This window comes from Oncorhynchus keta, chromosome 14 (genome assembly GCF_023373465.1).
Source record: "Oncorhynchus keta strain PuntledgeMale-10-30-2019 chromosome 14, Oket_V2, whole genome shotgun sequence".
NCBI lineage: Eukaryota > Metazoa > Chordata > Actinopteri > Salmoniformes > Salmonidae > Oncorhynchus > Oncorhynchus keta.
The window spans coordinates 55,363,263-55,381,535 of NC_068434.1; the positions used below are offsets into that span (position 1 = coordinate 55,363,263).

Consider the following 18,273-nt stretch of genomic DNA (forward strand, 5'->3'; position numbering starts at 1 on the left):
ACTGCATCTTTATGTAATACATGTATCACTAGCCACTTTAAACTATGCCAGTTTGTTTACATACCTTACATTACTCATCTCATATGTATATACTGTACTCGATACCATCTACTGCATCTTGCCTATGCCGCTCTGTACCATCACTCATTCATATATCTTTATGTACATATTCGTTATCCCTTTACACTTGTGTGTATAATGTATTAGTTTTGGAATTGTTAGCTAGATTACTTGTTGGTTATTACTGCATTGTCGGAACTAGAAGCACATGCATTTCGCTACACTCGCATTAACATCTGCTAACCATGTGTATTTGACAAATACAATTTGATTTGATTTGATTTGAGCCTCCTACAGGACAGCACTGTCCAGCCATAACATCACTTGTTATGGCTGGATGAAGCATTGTTATGAAGCATTTCAAGGTCCTGGAGTGGCCTAGCCAGTCTCCAGATCTCAACCCCATAGAAAATCTTTGGAGGGAGTTGAAAGTCCGTGTTGCCCAGCAACAGCCCCAACACATCACTGCTCTAGAGGAGATCTGCATGGAGGAATGGGCCAAAATACCAGCAAATCACACTGCAATGTGATTTTCTGGATTTATTTTCATTTTGTCTGTCATAGTTGAAGTGTACCTATGATGAAAATTACAGGCCTCTCTCATCTTTTTAAGTGGGAGAACTTGCACAATTGGTGGCTTACTAAATACTTTTTTGCCCCACTGTACATCTGACATATTGCATTTGTTTACAATATGGCTGGCTTTTTGGTCTTTCGTATGGTCACTGAGGCACTGACCCACACTCCTTACATGTCTATAGGCGAAGTCTGGTTAAGAGGTCACACGCCAGGGTTTAGTGGGAAGAAGCAGGGAGGGTGTTAAGGATGGCCTTTTTGTTGAATGAATAAAATAAATATGATTTCAGATATCAAGTTTCAATAGCTCATAAACAAAACTTTAACCTGCTAAATTGATATATTCTGAATCAGTGGAGGATGGAGAAAAATCCATGCTTTTAAATAAACAAATTGAGAAAGGGCCAATCCCTGAATCCCAAATCAACCCCTAGCTCTTACTCCCTGTGCATTTGTGTAGACCTGAGCGGGTTGGATAAGTGTAAGCAACATGGTGACAATTCTACCTGGTCTATCAGAGGGCAATAACATATTTATATCTGAACTTTCAAAAACGTTGTGTCCTGCTGAATGCGCCCCTGATCTTCTTGTAACCTGTGTGTTTTCTTTCTGCATCCTTCTGTCTCTGTCTCCCCTGTTCTCTTTAACTCTGCTTCTGTTCTCCAGGATCTAGGAGTTCTGCCATGCTCCAAGAAGCCTGCCGTATCCTTCCCCAGACCTGGATCCACCTGATGTCCTCTTGGTGTTCTGCCAAGAACTGTGATCCCACTTTTCGTTACATTATCTACATCTGCTGTTATTGTCGTCTAATCTGCTAAAATTAACTGTGCTTGCAATATCATCGTGGGTGCACTTCTTCAAGTCCCCCATCCAAGACTGGCTGCCTGTCGAGGGAAAAAGACATGCAGAATCACCTATAGCACCGACCCATTCTCTATCCAACGTGATATCTTAGGAAAACATCATCCTGTCATAGATGTCAATTGGCCATGCTCCAATGTTAGTTATTGTTAAACTCACTAACTGCACCTGCTTCCTGACTCCATGTGTCTATGTTACAGAATACTACCTCTACAAATGGATACAGCAGTTAACCAAGACATCTCCCAGATGGTCCGCGAACATTACTTTGTCAACACTATGACCAGCTGGCTCATTTGAGGACGGCTATGGATGAGGTCCTCGGCGTTTTTAAACAAGTCGACATTACTCAAGGGGCGTTATCTCCAAACAACGGAAGATTCTCTACCAGATTCTCTACTACCCCCCAGAATAAACAACCCTTATGCCATGTATCAAAGTGGTCCACAATATCTAACAACGCACAGGTTACTCCTGACATAGTTTGATAAGGCAGTGTTAGCAAGAGTCCTTACTTAGAGTCCTTACTTACACTTACTAGCACTTAATTACTTATTTAAATCCCTCTTCTTGCTATTTATGAAACCCATTTGTAAAATCCTGACATATCCATGAGTTGATAGCCCTGTGTCTCAGTCGTATCTCCCCATAGAATATGTTTGTTAATTTAAGCATTGCCATATCTTAGTGACATTTGAGCATCTTCTAGACTAGGGGTATTCAAATCTTACCCTACGATGTCCGGAGCCTGCTGGTTTTCCATCTACCTGATAATTAATTGGACCCACCTGGAGTCCCAGGTCTAAATCAGTCCATGATTCGAGGAAAAAAGCAGTGGAACTGCCTTCGAGTCCACAACTTGTACATTTCAGGTTGATGTTTAACAGACTCAGACTCACTGATAAAAAATACATCTCTTTAATGTTGAGTACAGAGAAACAGGGGCAGTAATTGCCCCCCAGATTTGTCTAGTAAAAAAAGAACGGATAGGTTCCCAATCTCCCAACGAACTACCAAGAAGCCATTTCAGGCTATCAATCAAGTTAGAGTAGTTAGCTTGTCTAACTACAGTATGTTTTCCTCCATTCATGACTGAATGGATTCATGAACTCTTTTAGAGGTTTCAAGGAAGTTGTAACAATTTACTTGACCTTTTATATGACAAATGAGCCCTGTGATTACAAAGATACACACATCAAATACAATTGTGAAACACAAAATAAGGAATACACAATCATAAAAAACAAACACATTCTTCAGTAAATACATTAGGTCCTCAATCAGCAGTCTGATTTGCCCTAGAGCATGGGGTAGGTAACCATGGTCTTGTGGTGTAGACACATTTTTTATTTAACCAACCTGGAAGACCAGGTGTGTTGAATTAGCTCAATTGGTCAATTGTGGTGCCTAGTTAGAAAAAAATCATGCAGTACCTGCGGCACTCCAGGTACAGGGTTGTCTACCCTTGCCCTAAAGGCACTAAAATAACATATTTTGAGAATTGTTGAGATTATTCAACAATTAGGGTACAAAAAGCTGATTTATTCTGTACACAAAGGAAGGTTCTTTGCACTCTGGGAAGAGGACACCGTGGCATTGTCAACCATGATCGAGAGGTCTTGGAGTGGGCAGGCCTTCCCTGGGAGGAATAATGAATTACAACCACTTTTTGGTTGACAGATATGCAGTGACGTGTATTCCTGGATGCCAAGGGAAGTCTGGCTTTCCCATAAAATTGACCAAGAAAAAAAAACAAACGTATAAAATGTCTCTGTGTTTTACAGTTTTCCTTCATTTCGCAAGAACTGAATATATCTCACTACAAAAAGCATCTGAGTGAGCGAAACAGAGTCCCTCTGTCTCAGTATGTGTAGCCCATGTATCTGCTGCTGTCTGGACTAAAAGTTATGACATACACATCCTGCAATAGCAAGTATAAAATAATTGCCAATCAGCATTGATCTAAACTGAATGAGCTCAACTGTGAATGGTCCTGGCACACCAAAAAAAAGTGTAAATGGAAGCCAATTTGGATTTGGCTTCACACCAATCACTTCATATCAAAAGCAAAACATAATTGACAGGAAAAACTTGAATTGTTGCATCTTGCTGTGTTGTGGTATTACATAATTCTCCTTACTGGCCAATGATCATAACGGCGATTCTGATCCAACCATAAATTCATTAATTGTGCCCCTGAACGGAGAGGATGGAGGTTCAATATATAGCTAGATGTAGTGGGCTAATGTTAACTAACTGGCACACCGGTGCCCATGAAAGGAAGTTAGAATAGCAAGCATTTTAGCCAGGTAGCCTAGACAACAAAAACTAAAAGTGTGTACTTACTGCATGACAGAGTCCTAGTCCTTTTCGGCAACATGAAAGAGAGGAGGATGTCATTGGCATTCCTTTACAAGTAGGGTGAGCCAACAAGTTTTTTCTACTTGCGCACACACACGCACGCACGCACGCACGCACGCACGCACGCATGCACGCACACACACACACACACACACACACACACACACACACACACACACACACACACACACATACACACATAAATCAGTACCATGGACAGCCACATCATATTTATCTTATGTTGGACTCTATTATTTTTGGTATCTTTAAGTTGTCATTGTATTAGCCTAAGCATGGGTGATTTGATCGTGTTGAAATGTTGAAGTTGAAATGGTGCTGGAATAGTAGAGGCAGCTCCTGTTTTCTTTGTGACTCTCCATGGTTTTAAATAAATAGTTGTTTCGTAGTCTGAAAATGTTGGAAGCATCAACTGGCTTGACCATGCTGTAGGTCACGTGACTGTTTGTTACATGCAATATGCTTTTGTGGACAGAGGTTTCTCTCCGGTTTTGTGATTAAAAAGAACTTGTGGTTGAATTTATTCTACGGGGCCCATTAGTTTTGCGGGCCTGTGCGCCTGTCATCGATGTCTATTTTTCTTATTCAATACATAATTTTGACAGTAACTCTCTACAAAGTAATTAATCAACCTTTTTTATTTCCATATGTACTAGGAAGCTAAGTGTTTGTGTCTTGGGCTTCAGGAATGTGACTGAAAAGAGAAGAATAACAAATAAACTGATTGAAAGTATGAGGGGATATCAGTGAACAAATGCTGTGGTCGAGGCTACGACGGCGCAAGTGCAATGAGTGGAGCTTAACTCAGGTGTTCAAAACTGCATATCATACCAAGAGCCTAATGCTTCTGAGGTAGTTCTTTATCAGTTTTAGTTTAGAAAACAATCTCTTCGCAGAAGCAACAGTTACAGGGATGGTACAGACAGCTTGGTAGCCATAGCAACGTCAGGGAAACTGGTCAGAAGGGAGTTGTGATTCAAATACAGCAGTTCTGTAACATCTTTAGCCTCTCGTTGCAAGCTCATTCTCTTTAACTGCAGGCCTCAACACGTAACGGAAAGAGACTAACTGTATAGGAAGCTCTGGGAGCAGGTCATCTGGATACTGGACAGGCAATAAATTAGCAGATACAAACAGATTATCATCTTTAGCAGAAAATAGTTATTGGGGACGTAAACAAAAAAAAGCTGTTAGTGATTTCTTTCATACTGGTGAACTGGCGTTTGAGTTCTATGGTTGCAATATCAACAGTCCCTTATCTCGGGTATATATTGTCATGCATCTTTCAAGAGTAAGTAAAAATGTTGTCTACCACAATGGACATATAATGCACAATGTCTCAGGAAACACTATCGGTTGGCAATACTCAGTATAGAAAATAGTCGGGCCCGCAACCTGGACCTACAGACCGTTGTGAAAACATTTGCACACAAAAAAAGAGGACTTCATGACACCAGGGGAGTCTCAATTTGGATTTGATTTAATTTAATTTACCTTGAATATTGCAACCCATTTGTGTAGGTTATTAGCCAGACAAAACCCACTGAGTTCAACAACCAAAACCATCTCTGCAGCACTCCACCAATCAGGCTTTTATGGTAGAGTGGCCAGACGGAAGCCACTCCTCAGTAAAAAGCACATGACAGCCCACTTAGAGACTGCCAAAAGGCACCTAAAGGACTCAGACCATGAGAAACAAGACTCTCTGGTCTGATGAAACCAAGATTGTACACTTTAGCCAGAATTCCAAGTGCCATGTCAGGAGGAAACCTGGAAACATCCTTATGGTCAAGCATGGTGGTGGCAGCATCATGCTGTGATGATGTTTTTCAGTGGCAAGGACTGGGAAAGATGAATGGAGCAAAGTACAAAGAGATCCTTGATGAAAACCTCAGACTGGGGCGAAGGTTCACCTTCCAACAGGACAACAACTCTAAGCACACAGCCAAGACAACACAGGAGTGACTTTGGGACAAGTCTCTGCATACCCAGAATTGTTCCATACGCACAAATATATTGTAACATTTCAAATATATATATATACACAAACACACTCTTATACTCTTATTTTGCAGAGTTCAAAACAACTGGGAGCTCGGAACTCAGAAATCTCAGACTTCAGTGCGTTCAAAACAACTGGGAACTCAGTAAAAACGATCTCTGTCTGGGAAAAATGTATTTGACAGTCATCCAGCTCAAAGTTCCAAATCGGAAACTCAGGCCTCTTTCTAGAGCTCTGACCTGAAGATCACTGACATCATGATTTGACCTCTTTCTCAGAGTTCACCGTTGTTTTGAACACGACATTAATATCTATGCCATTATAGCAGCATGGGCAGTGTCATTGAGGCAATCTCCATTTTGATTTTGATATATATATCATATTATATATATATATATATATATATATATATATATATATATATATATATATATATATATCAATCCAAAACCATCCCACTCCTTCAGTCACAGTTCAAATCACATCCATAGACAGACTCAGGGGCCTGTGAGGACAGAGCATTCATCGAAAGGATTCCTTGTTATAACTCTGCTGTAAAATCCCTGAAGCCTCTTTCACATTAACCATAAGCAGTCAGCAGGGAAGGGAAAACACTTCTTCGAGGGAGATGGTGGAAGGGGGAGAGACCCGACCCGGCTCATTTCAAATTACAATATAATAACACAAAAACACAGGACATCACTACATGTATATTTTGTCTGAAGAAACGTAAAATAACATTAAAGTTAAAAAATAAAAATCACAATAATTAATTTCTAGAGTTAAAATAAAATAAAGGCCAGGTGTTTCAGTTGTACAAAGCTATAAACAGAGTTGTAAAAATGCAGTGTTTTTTGTTGTTGTTATTGACAAATTCTAGATTTATAAAATATTGGATTTCAAGTAAAAATGTATTGCATTTGGGGACAAAATTTTCTGTAAAGTTGAGTCCTCTGTCTAGCTCTATGAGAACTGCGTCACTCCCCAAGCAGGAAGTGGGATATTGGGAGAGCCGGAAGAGAGCTCGCCAAAAGGAATATTCCATCACACCCCGAGGACTGTCAAGAGGTGCATTATTTTCACATCTCAAAAATATTTTTGACAGCAGGGAATTTTCAGAAAAGTAAGTAATTGAGGTAAAAATATAAGTATCTCTAACTACTTCGCGCTCGAGCGCTTTGACGGATGAAATGCAGGATGAAATGCAGGATGAATAAAATAAAAACCAGTTCGAGCTTGACTAGTGGCTAAATCATTTTCGAAACAAGGCAGAACTAGCTAACTGGAGCAGGAAATACTATTACTATTTTATGTTTAGTAGCTAGAATCTAGCTACGCTTGTTATTCATTTGTGTCATTTTCAAATATAAATATCTCGTTCCCTGTACCGTCTTTTCTGATTCCACTTAAACCAATGCAAATTAAAATATGTCGTAAGGTTTGGTAAAGATCAACAATCAAGCAAATGCTAATAATGTAGCTACTTTACAAGCTATGTCCATGTTATTTGTTTGTTATCTCTCTCTCTCTCTCACATGTGCCTTTGACAAAGCAGCACATATGAATGTCTGTTGCTGCTGCATTGTCCCTGTACAGTGGCCGAGTCCAGCTACAGAACGCGGAAATACTAGTTAACTACATTGTGAATACACAGCTGCCTGATTTTATTTCTTCCCTTCTCTTTCTTCTAGCTAACCAATTGTCTTGCATTTGTATCATAGACGTAGATTTTCGAACTAAACACCCAATCTACAGTCATGGCCAAAAGTTTTTAGAGTAACACAAATATTAATTTCCACTCAGTTTGCTGCTTCAGTGTCTGGATATTTTTTGTTAGATGTTACTATGGAATACTGAAGTATAATTACAAGCATTTCATAAGTGTCAAAGGCTTTTATTGACAATTACATGAAGTTGATGCAGAAAGTCAATATTTGCAGTGTTGACCCTTAATTTTCAAGACCTCTGCAATCTGCCCTGGTATGCTGTCAATTAACTTCTGGGCCACATCTTGACTGATAGCAGTCCATTCTTGCATAATCAATGCTTGAATTTTGTCAGAAATTGTGGGTTTTTGTTTGTCCACCTGCCTCCTTGAGGATTGACCATACGTTTTCAATGAGATTAAGGTCTGGGGAGTTTCCAGACTGATGGTTGAGCTCACCTTGTCTTCTCCGGACAAGCTTTTTTCCGGATGCCCCAAACAATCGGAAAGGGGGGTTCATCAGAGAAAATGACTTTACCCCAGTCCTCAGTAGTCCAATCCCTGTACCTTTTGCAGAATATCAGTCTGTCCCTGATGTTTTTCCTGGAGAGAAGTGGCTTCTTTGCTGCCCTTCTTGACACCAAGCCATCCTCCAAAAGTCTTCGCCTCACTGTGCGCGCAGATGCACTCACACCTGCCTGCTGCCATTCCTGAGCGAGCTCTGTACTGGTGGTACCCCGATCCCGCCGCTGAATCAACTTTAGGAGACGGTCCTGGCGCTTGCTGGACTTTCTTGGGCTCCCTGAAGCCTTCTTCACAACAAGTTGAACCGCTCTCCTTGAAGTTCTTGATGATCACAGATGCCAGTCTTGTGCTGAGTTAGGTCTTAAAAGTGGCCCTTCTCGCTGAGACTTGGGTGCTGGATATTGGCCAAAGGCAACCTCAAAAAAGCCCCATCCCAGCATTTGAAAAACTTCTTACTGGTTGATGATTATTATTAGGGTTTTCAATTGTCTGCTGATGTTTTAGGACCTGAAACTCATCTGAATGTCATATCAAATTCATAGGAAGATTAGAATATTGATCTACCAACACAATGTTAGAAACTAACAGCTCACAGGAAAGTTGGGGCGATCATTTCCGGCTGTCACATTATCGGACATAAGTAGCTAAGTGTGTGTATGTTTGAGCGTGCGAGCCAGTATAACCAGTGTATTCTCCCCAGATGTGGAAGGCAGCAGCAGGTCAGTCCGTCACCGTGGCAGTGGATGACGGAGGTGACGACTGGGAGACAGACCCAGACTTTGAGGTAAATCAAGCATGGTAATGAAGTCCGATTTCCAGAGCAGGGGGATGTTTTTCACCTGTTTCTGCTATTTCATTTTATTAACGTCTCACCATCTCTCCTTACCCCATGCCCACTAAATCTCTTTCTTTGACTCTTCCTCTCCATATTCCTCTGCCTCCCCTCTTTCCCCATTATACCTTACTCTTTCCCTCCCTCTTTCCTCCCCGCTGACCCCTTGCTTCTTGTTTCCGTGCCAACAGAATGACGTTTCAGAGAAGGAGCAGCGTTGGGGGGCCAAGACTGTGGAAGGCTCCGGTCACCAGGAACACATTAAGTGAGTACTACTGCTGCCTTCATCATCAACAACAGTTTTCATAATCGGCGTCAGTACCATTTCAAACATGATCATTTCAACTGCATTGTAATCATGATCTTCACATTGTCTACCTGTCTATGATTATACGTCTTTGGTCATTTCATTATTCAGTTAACTTAAAAAAATATATATATATATTTTTAGGATGGTCAGTGAACCACAGTGGAGCCCACAGTCATTCTTAACCCATTATTTGTCTCCTTCCTCCCCATCTTTTCCCTCCTATCCCCTCTCCAGTATCCACAAGCTGCGTGAGAACGTGTCGTCCGAGCACAGTGACCTTAGGCAGAAGGAGCAGGCCGCCATGCCCAAAGCCTCGGACGGCTACGGGGGCAAGTTTGGGGTGCAGCAGGACCGCATGGACAAGGTGAATGGTGACCATAGTAATAGAATTACTAGAATGGAAAATGCCCCTCAGACCACAGCAATTTGATTCTATTTTTATTTTGGAATGGAATTCATTTAACCTGAATGGCATAATATTGGCAATTGCATTTGTCTTCTACTGATATGTTAACTTTTACACACAAACAGACACACAGAAATGTTGCCGTTTTTATCCACAATGCTTTAGCCCTCTAACTATCGCTCTCTCTCTCTGTTTATGTGCACTGCTTTACTGTTTGTGTGTGCGTGTATATATATATATATGTGTATGTGTGTGTGTGTGTGTAACGTGTGAACAGGGTGTGCATACCCAGCATTCAGCCTCCCACTGTTTGTATTTATTCACCCCTCTCTCCCTGTCCATCTCTCTGTCTCTCTCTCAAGTCTGCTGTGGGCCATGAGTACCAGAGTAAGCTGTCCAAGCACTGCTCTCAGACAGACACATCCAAAGGCTTCGGGGGGAAGTTTGGAGTGCAGGACGACCGCATCGACAAGGTACGCTCATCACAGGTCACATTGGGCTCTCATGGTCAGGTCACATGGTCAGGAAAAACTCCTTACCCTACACATGACCACACAGCGATTTTAGGTCCGAATGCTAACTTAACAATAATATAATTTGTGTTTGTGCCCATCTCTCAAGTTATGTCATTTAGATGAGAAATCTTGAATAGCATGAAAATATACTGGATGATGGTGCTGAGAAATGCTGCATTCTCCTTTGACTGGTTACTTTGTTAACTTCAACATGGAGATCTCCTCTCCCTTTTCAGTCCGCCGTTGGGTTTGACTATGCTGGGAAGACTGAGAAACACGCGTCGCAGAAAGGTGATTTTACACGGTCTGTTAAAACGGACAAACAACACAGGTTGAACAGTTCAATGTTTTCTAAGATCAGCTCACGATCCTTAGTCCCCACAAGTCGTAACTGTATCCATCAGGGGGTAAAAGGCCAAACTGACCTGAGCATTCTGAATACAACCTAGTTGTTTACACTTCACATAGTTCAGAACTGTGTGCTCTGTAAGCCATCAGGATGTAATAGTATCTGGCCCAGCCAGACCTTTATGGTATAAGGATGGGTGTGAGTGGCATCCGTGTGAGTGAGTATGCTCTTGGCTCTCAGTGCTCCCCACTCCAGCTGCACTCCATGCTGTGACCACTATTGTTCCTCACCCCACTTTAGTTGATAGCGCTAAGTGCTCAATTCCAAATGAACCCCTAGCTCCTACTGCCTAAGGCACTTGATCTAAAATGACTACATAAGTGTAAGCAAGATGACAACAGCTCCACCTTGCCCTCTGATAGGCTTTACCCATATGGCTCACACCTATTCTATTAAACACTCTGATTCTGAATTTTACACCAGACCTACTGTAGTGCCTAGATGGTATGGGCTAGGGGTTGATTTTGGATTGAGCATTCATCACTGCAGCCACCACTCCCTGCTTATTTCTTGACCTTTGACCCCTCCCCCTGCTTTGATGTGCAGACTACTCCACAGGGTTTGGGGGGAAATATGGGGTGCAGGCAGACCGCGTGGACAAGACTGCAATGGGCTTTGAATACCAGGGCAAAACGGAGAAACACGACTCTCAGAAAGGTTTGTGTAGCGAGTAATACACACATCATTTGTGCATGGACACACCCACACATAACTTTCGCCGTTTTGTGCACGAATGTAAGTTCCAGAAAGGTTTCTGAAGCATAACATGAGTGCACACACACACTGAGGGCAAAGCAGGGAAATACAGTCTGTCCTGGTGTCTTGCACACATCCACACACACACTGTTTATAAAGGCAAAACCTGTCACAGAGGATGTATCATTGCCTTGCTGTACCCCCCTACCCATGCAAACACCCGCCCACGCTCTGTGTGTTTGTGTGCAGGTCAAGGCCAGGCATGTTGATGACTGAGCTTCTTTTTTATTTTATTTTTCTCCTTGGTTACATTATTTTACAGCAGTGGTCAGCAACAGCAGTGGTTAGCAAAAATGACTATATTAAGTGTCAAATAAAGGAACAGGGTTGAAGCTTGTTATGTGCAACAGAGTTGACGTGACTATTGGATGTTTAGTGTTTCATTTAAAAAAAAGAATAGTTTCACCATATTAAAACGAGAGTTCTGTTCAAGTAATGGCGTTAAAATCTTAAAATGAGGGACAGGCGTACAGTACCAGTCAAAAGTTTGGACACCTACTCATTCCAGGGTTTTTCTTATTTTTTACTATTTTCTACATTGTGGAATAATACATCAAAACAATTAAATAACACACATGGAATCATGTAGTAATCAAATCCAAATATAATTTCAAATTTGAGATGATTAAAAGTAGCTACCGTTTACCTTGACAGCTTTGCACACTCTTGGCGTTCTTTCAACCAGCTTCATGAGGAATGCTTTTCCAACATTCTTGAAGGAGTTCTCACATGCTGAGCACTTGATGGCTGCTTTTCCTTCACTCTGCGGTCCAACTCATCCTAAACCATCTCAATTGGGTTGAGGTCGGGTGATTGTGGAGGCCAGGTCATCTGATGCAGCACTCCATCACTCTCCTTCTTGGTTAAATAGCCCTTACACAGCCTGGATGTGTGTTTTGGGTCATTGTCCTGTTGAAAAACAAATGATAGTCCCACTAAGCACAAACCAGATGGTGTATCACTGCAGAATGCTTTGGTAGCAATGCTGGTTATGTGTGCCTTTGAATTCTAAATAAATCAGTGTCACCAGCAAAGCACCATCACACCACCTCCATGCTTCACAGTGGGAATCACACATGTGGAGGTCATCCGTTCACCTACTCTGAGTCTTACAAAGACATGGCGGTTGGAACCACAAATCTCAAATTTGGACTCCTCAGACCAAAGGACCAATTTCCACCAGTCTAATGTCCATTACCTGTGTTTCTTGGCCCAATCAAGTCTCTTCTTTTTGGTGTTCTTTAGTAGTGGTTTCTTTGCAGCAATTCGACCATGAAGGCCTGGTTCAGGCAGTCTCCCCTGAACAGTTGATGTGTCTGTTACTTGAACTCTGAAGCATTTATTTGGGCTGCAATTTCTGAGGCTGGTAACTCTAATGAACTTATCCTCTGCAACAGAGCTAACTCTGGGTCTTCCTTTCCTGTGGTGGTCCTCATGAGAGCCAGTTTCATCATAGCGCTTGATGGTTTTTGCGACTGCGCTTGAGAAAACCTTCCAAGTTCTTTGAAGAATCTCAATTGGAATGTTTTTTTTTAAAAATTTGTTTAACACTTTTTGGTTAGTACATGATTCCATATGTGTTATTTCATAGATTTGATGTCTTCACTATTATTCTACAATGTAGAAAATAAGGAAAATCCCTGGAATGATTAGGTGTATCAAACTTTTGACTGGTACTGTACCTTAATGACTAATCACATGAAATGACTTTGTCAAAGCAACAAAATGACGAGGACTTTACAGTGATGGTGAAACTTTGGTACATTATTATTTTATTTGAAGTGGGTTTAAATCTTCCTAGAAGTGACAGGGTTGACGGTGGGACATATCAAAAGGCTGAATTTGGCGCTTTAGCAAGCCTTTATTCATATATAAAAATGTATTAATTGAAGCCTTTATTAATATAAAATATTATTTAAAAAGGGCACTTCATTTAATATAACATGCTTTTAAAATTCAATATTTGTGCACAATTTCTACTTAAAAGGCACTTATCTTGTGGAAAAACCTGACAGGATGTGCAGGCTTTAGTTTCCGGCCCACTTCTGACACAACTAATTTGGCTTAAGGTTTTGATGATGTGTTGGGCTGGAACAAATACCTGCACATCCTGTAGTTCTCCACAACCAGGGTTGAAGCCACTGGTTTACAGTGTTGCAGTGTTCTTGCTAAATATTAATTTGCCAAATTCATGGCATTGTTGTGCTTTAGCTTGATCAGCTGCTGTGCTGTTCCAGCTAAACATGGTTTTTGGACTGTATGTCAGTGACTAACACTTGCCTATGTATATAGGATATAGAATGGGTATCCAGATGATACCTTGACTGAACTCTGGATTGTCTGCCTTTGGGGCAAGCCCAACTAATTTTTTTTTCTCCCCCAAATGATTAACTATATCTGCTATTTTTCCAAACATTTTCCTGGGTATCACCAGATTACACCAAAGGTTTTGGCGGGAAGTTCGGAGTGGAGACGGACAAGGTGGACAAGAGTGCCTTGGGCTTTGAGTACCAGGGCAAAACAGAGAAGCACGAGTCTCAGAAAGGTGTGTCCCCCTTTGTCTAGCATATACTAGGCTTGGGCGGTATCCAAATTGTCATACCTTTTGCCATATCAGGATATTCAGTAATACCAGCACTGAACACAAGGTGCACTGTTTTCAAACCCCACTGCTACTCTGTATTCTGAAAGGTTAGAAATGCTAACAAGTACATGTAAAATCCCACAGAAGGCTAACTAAATGCTAACAAGCACATTGTGAACTTTGACCTAAACTATACAAGTAACAAAAAAATGCTACTCAGTTTGCTGCACCCACAAACCAAATATTGGACAGCAAGGCTCTTGATCCAGGAGGTGATTCTCTGCTGTTACCAAGTGACTGCTTGATTTTGGAGGAAGTTAGCCAAATAGCTAAATTATCACATTCAATCTACAACTGCAGAGCATTTAGCACATTTATACAGTTAACTTAATAGTTATAACATTTCTAGCTGGCAGACATTTAGTTAGGATTTCCTCACTGTAATTAAATCACCTGGAGCATGCTGCACAACAGTGAGTGCCTCAACAAGGCTCTGATCTTGTTCTGTGCTTGTAAACAAACACCACGTGACTTCAGGACTACTGGTAAGCTTCATAATGATGTGAAAATGAAGAAATGTATCTTTATCTCCTTGCTTATTGCACAAGTTGACCACAGGTATTAAAGTAGCTACAAATGTTCATATTTATTAAAACTTATAGATTCAATGACATTGAAAAAACATCCTGTGGCTTTTTCCAAATACCCCAGTACACGGTATGCATGGTGTACCTCCCGAAGCCTTAAGCACACACACAGACCCCCCTATTGTGCCTGTGTAACAAGTGGGTTGAGGCAAGACAGTGTGGGGTCGTAGATATCTGACAAGTATGTACTACGCCCCCTTCAGCTCTGATCAGACTTGTTTCTCTCTCTCTCCTACAGTGCCCCAAATATCCTAGTAGCTAAATAGTTCTGCTTGTAGGATCTTGTTTTCATGCTCTCCCAAAGGCCTGGAAACATGTTGCCTTATCATTAGCTTTTCCTCCCTGGTTACACAATCCCAGGCTGAGGGTATCACCTGGTATCAGAGGGAGGGAAAGGTGACCTTCCATTGTTACCTATACTGTACCAAGGCAGTGTTTACAGCCCAGGTGTTGATCACACAATGGTTGAGATGGTGGCTCTGGGACACATGTCAGAGTAGCCATTTTGTAGTGTAGATTTGTATCAAGTATGTTATCCGGTATTGTACTGCATGCCAATCAGCCATTGGAATTGTCCAATTTGGGCCTACCTACTTTGCACTTTAGGATAAATGCTAATATTCTCTGTGCCCCTGAAAGATTACGTGAAGGGCTTTGGTGGCAAGTTTGGTGTGCAGACGGACAGACAGGACAAGTCAGCCGTGGGATGGGACCACCAGGAGAAACTGCAGCTCCACGAGTCGCAGAAAGGTACCTGTTTTTGACATGCATTTTATTCCACCTAGCCGTAGCAGGAAAACGCACACGGGAATTGTGTACACATCCTAACCCACCCAACACTCACTTTTTACAATTGTGGTCATTTTGTGGTTTTACTATTGAGTCAATGAGGTTAAAGTACTTCCTTTGTTTGGTGGCATGGCATCTGCCACAGGCTTATAATAGAGGAAGTGAGAACAGAGAGCTAGATGTAAGGAGGACTGATCAGTCTAGTGCTCAGGCTGGATTTACTGGATATGCATAGCACCTTGGTTCTTTTGGTTTAAGTTGTTGATAAAGTTTTTCATTTGCTGTGTGTGTTATGTACTGTAATTCTGTATGTGTGTGTGCTTTTATATAATGTTTGTAGTAACGCAGTATCGCTATGTGTGTGCGCATACGTCTTTGTGTGTTAGGCCTGAGTGCGGCAGGACCCGTGTAAATTTTCTATAGGATTAAGGTCAGGGCTTTGTGATGGCCACTCCAATACCTTGACTTTGTTGTCCTTAAGCCATTTTAAGCCACAGCTTTAGAATTATGCTTGGGGATGTTGTCCATTTGGAAGACCTATTTGCGACCAAGCTTTAACTTCCTGTCTGATATCGTGAGATGTTTCAATATATCCACATAATTTTCCTTTCCTCAGGATGCCATCTATTTTGTGAAGTGCCCCAGTCCCTCCTGCAGCAAAGCACCAACATGACAATGGTCATTATGGCCAAATAGTTCAATTTTTGTTTCATTAGCTCAGATAGCTCAGATAGCTGATGCTTAAAGTTAGTGAGGGGGATATGAGTCTCCAGCTTCAGTGATTTTTGCAATTTGTTCCAGTCATTGGCAGCAGAGAACTGGAAGGAATTACGGCCAAAGGAGGTGTTGGCTTTGGGGATGACCAGTGAGATATACCTGCTGGAGTGTGTGCTATGGGTGGGTGTTGTTATGGTGACCAGTAAGCTGAGATAAGGTGGAGCTTTACCTAGCAAATACTTATAGATGACCTGGAGCCAGTGGGTCTGGCGACGAATATGTAGCGAGGGCCAGCCAACGAGAGCATGTAGGTCGCAGCGGTGGGTGGTATATGGGGCTTTGGTGACAACGGATGGCACTGTGATCGACTGCATCCAGTTTGCTGAGTAGAGTGTTGGAGGCTATTTTGTAAATGACATCGGTGAAGTCGAGGATCGGTAGGATAGTCAGTTTTATGAGGGTATGTTTGGCAGTGTGAGTGAAGGGGGCTTTGTTGCAAAATAGGAAGCAGACTCTAGATTTAATTTTGGATTGGAGATGTTTAATATGAGTCTGGAAGGAGAGTTTACAGTTTAGCCAGACACCTAGAATATGTGGACAAATACAAATGCCTAAGTCAGAACCGTCCAGAGTAGTGATGCTGGTCGGGCGGGCGGGTGCGGGCAGCGATCGGTTGAATAGCATGCATTTAGTTTTACCTGCGTTTTAAGTAGAGGTCGACCGATTATTGGAGGACCAAGAAAGCCCATATCGATTAATCAGCCGATTTTTAAATTATTATTATTTTTAAATAAATAATCTTTATTTATTTATTTGTAATAATGCCAATTAAAACAATACTGAATTGAATCTTATTTTAACTAAATATATTACATCAATAAAATCAATTTAGCCTCAAGTAAATAATGAAACATGTTCAATTTGGTTTAAATAATGCAAAAACAAATTGGAAGAAAGCTAACCTTTCAGTTCCTTACTCAGAACCTGAGAACATATGAAAGCTATATATATAAAGCAATATTCCCAGGTAAGAAGTTTTAGGTTGTAGTTATTATAGGAATTCTAGGACTATTTCCCTCTACCATTTGTATTTCATTAACCTTTGACTATTGGATGTTCTTATAGGCACTTTAGTATTGCCAGTGTATTAGTATAGCTTCCGTCCCTCTCCTCGCTCGAACCAGCAACACAACGACAACAGCCACCATCGAAGCAGCGTTACCCATGCAGAGCAAGGGGAACAACTACTAGAAGGCTCAGAGCGAGTGACGTTTGAAATGCTATTAGCGCGCACTAACTAGCTAGCCATTTCACTTCGGTTACACCACCCTCATCTCGGGAGTTGATAGGCTTGAAGTCATAAACAGTGCAATGCTTGATGCACAACGAAGAGCTGCTGGCAAAACACATGAAAGTGCTGTTTGAATGAATGTTTACGCGCCTGCTTCTGCCTACCACCGCTCAGTCAGATACTTAGATACTTGTATGCTTGTATGCTCAGTCAGATTATATGCAACGCTAGATAATATCTAGTAATATCATCAACCATGTGTAGTTATCTAGTGATTTTTATTGTTTTTTATAAGATAAGTAAGTGCTAGCTAGCAACTTAGCTTGGCTTACAGCATTCGCGTAACAGGCAGTCTCCTTGTGGAGTGCAACGAGAGAGAGGCAGGTTGTTATAGCGTTGGACTAGTTAACTTGCAAGATTGGATCCCCCGAACTGACAAGGTGAAAGTCTTTTGCCCCTGAACAAGACAGTTAACCCACCGTTCCTAGGCCGTCATTGAAAATAAGAATGTGTTCTTTAACTGACTTGCCTCGTTAAATAAAGGTATTAAAAATATTTTATTTATTTAAGAATACCGATTTCCGATTGTTATGAAAACTTGAAATCAGCCCTAATTAATCGGCCATTCCAATTTAATTGAGCAGTTGGAGGCCCTGGAAGGAGTGTTGTATGGCATTGAAGCTTGTTTGGAGGTTTGTTAAGTGTCCAAAGAAGGGCCATATGTATACAGAATGGTATTGTCTGCGTAAAGGTGGATCAGGGAGTCACCCGCAGCAAGAGTGACATTGTTGATATATACAGAGAAAGAGTAGGCCCGATAATTTAACCCTGTGGTACCCCCATATAGACTGCCAGAGGTCTGAACAACAGGCCCTTCGATTTGACACACTGAACTCTATCTGAGAAGTA

At 41.4% G+C, this 18,273-nt stretch overlaps 1 protein-coding gene across 3 annotated transcripts in view; it reads left to right on the plus strand.

Moving 5' to 3' along the window:
• Window positions 1-6,842: 6,842 nt before the first annotated feature.
• LOC118393633 (src substrate cortactin-like) overlaps window positions 6,843-18,273 on the plus strand; it is a 28,668-nt gene continuing 17,237 nt past the window's right edge. The window contains exons 1-9 of one of the 3 annotated variants that reach the window (XM_035786488.2): window positions 6,843-7,001; window positions 8,809-8,892; window positions 9,132-9,205; window positions 9,485-9,614; window positions 10,019-10,129; window positions 10,408-10,462; window positions 11,127-11,237; window positions 13,771-13,881; window positions 15,207-15,317. In XM_035786488.2, coding sequence (XP_035642381.1) covers window positions 8,809-8,892; window positions 9,132-9,205; window positions 9,485-9,614; window positions 10,019-10,129; window positions 10,408-10,462; window positions 11,127-11,237; window positions 13,771-13,881; window positions 15,207-15,317 — 787 coding nt within the window. In that variant the 5' untranslated portion in view covers window positions 6,843-7,001. Of the gene's footprint in view, window positions 7,015-8,808; window positions 8,893-9,131; window positions 9,206-9,484; window positions 9,615-10,018; window positions 10,130-10,407; window positions 10,463-11,126; window positions 11,238-13,770; window positions 13,882-15,206; window positions 15,318-18,273 lie in introns of all 3 variants that reach the window. The other 2 variants (XM_035786489.2, XM_035786490.2) reach the window with 2 other exon arrangements.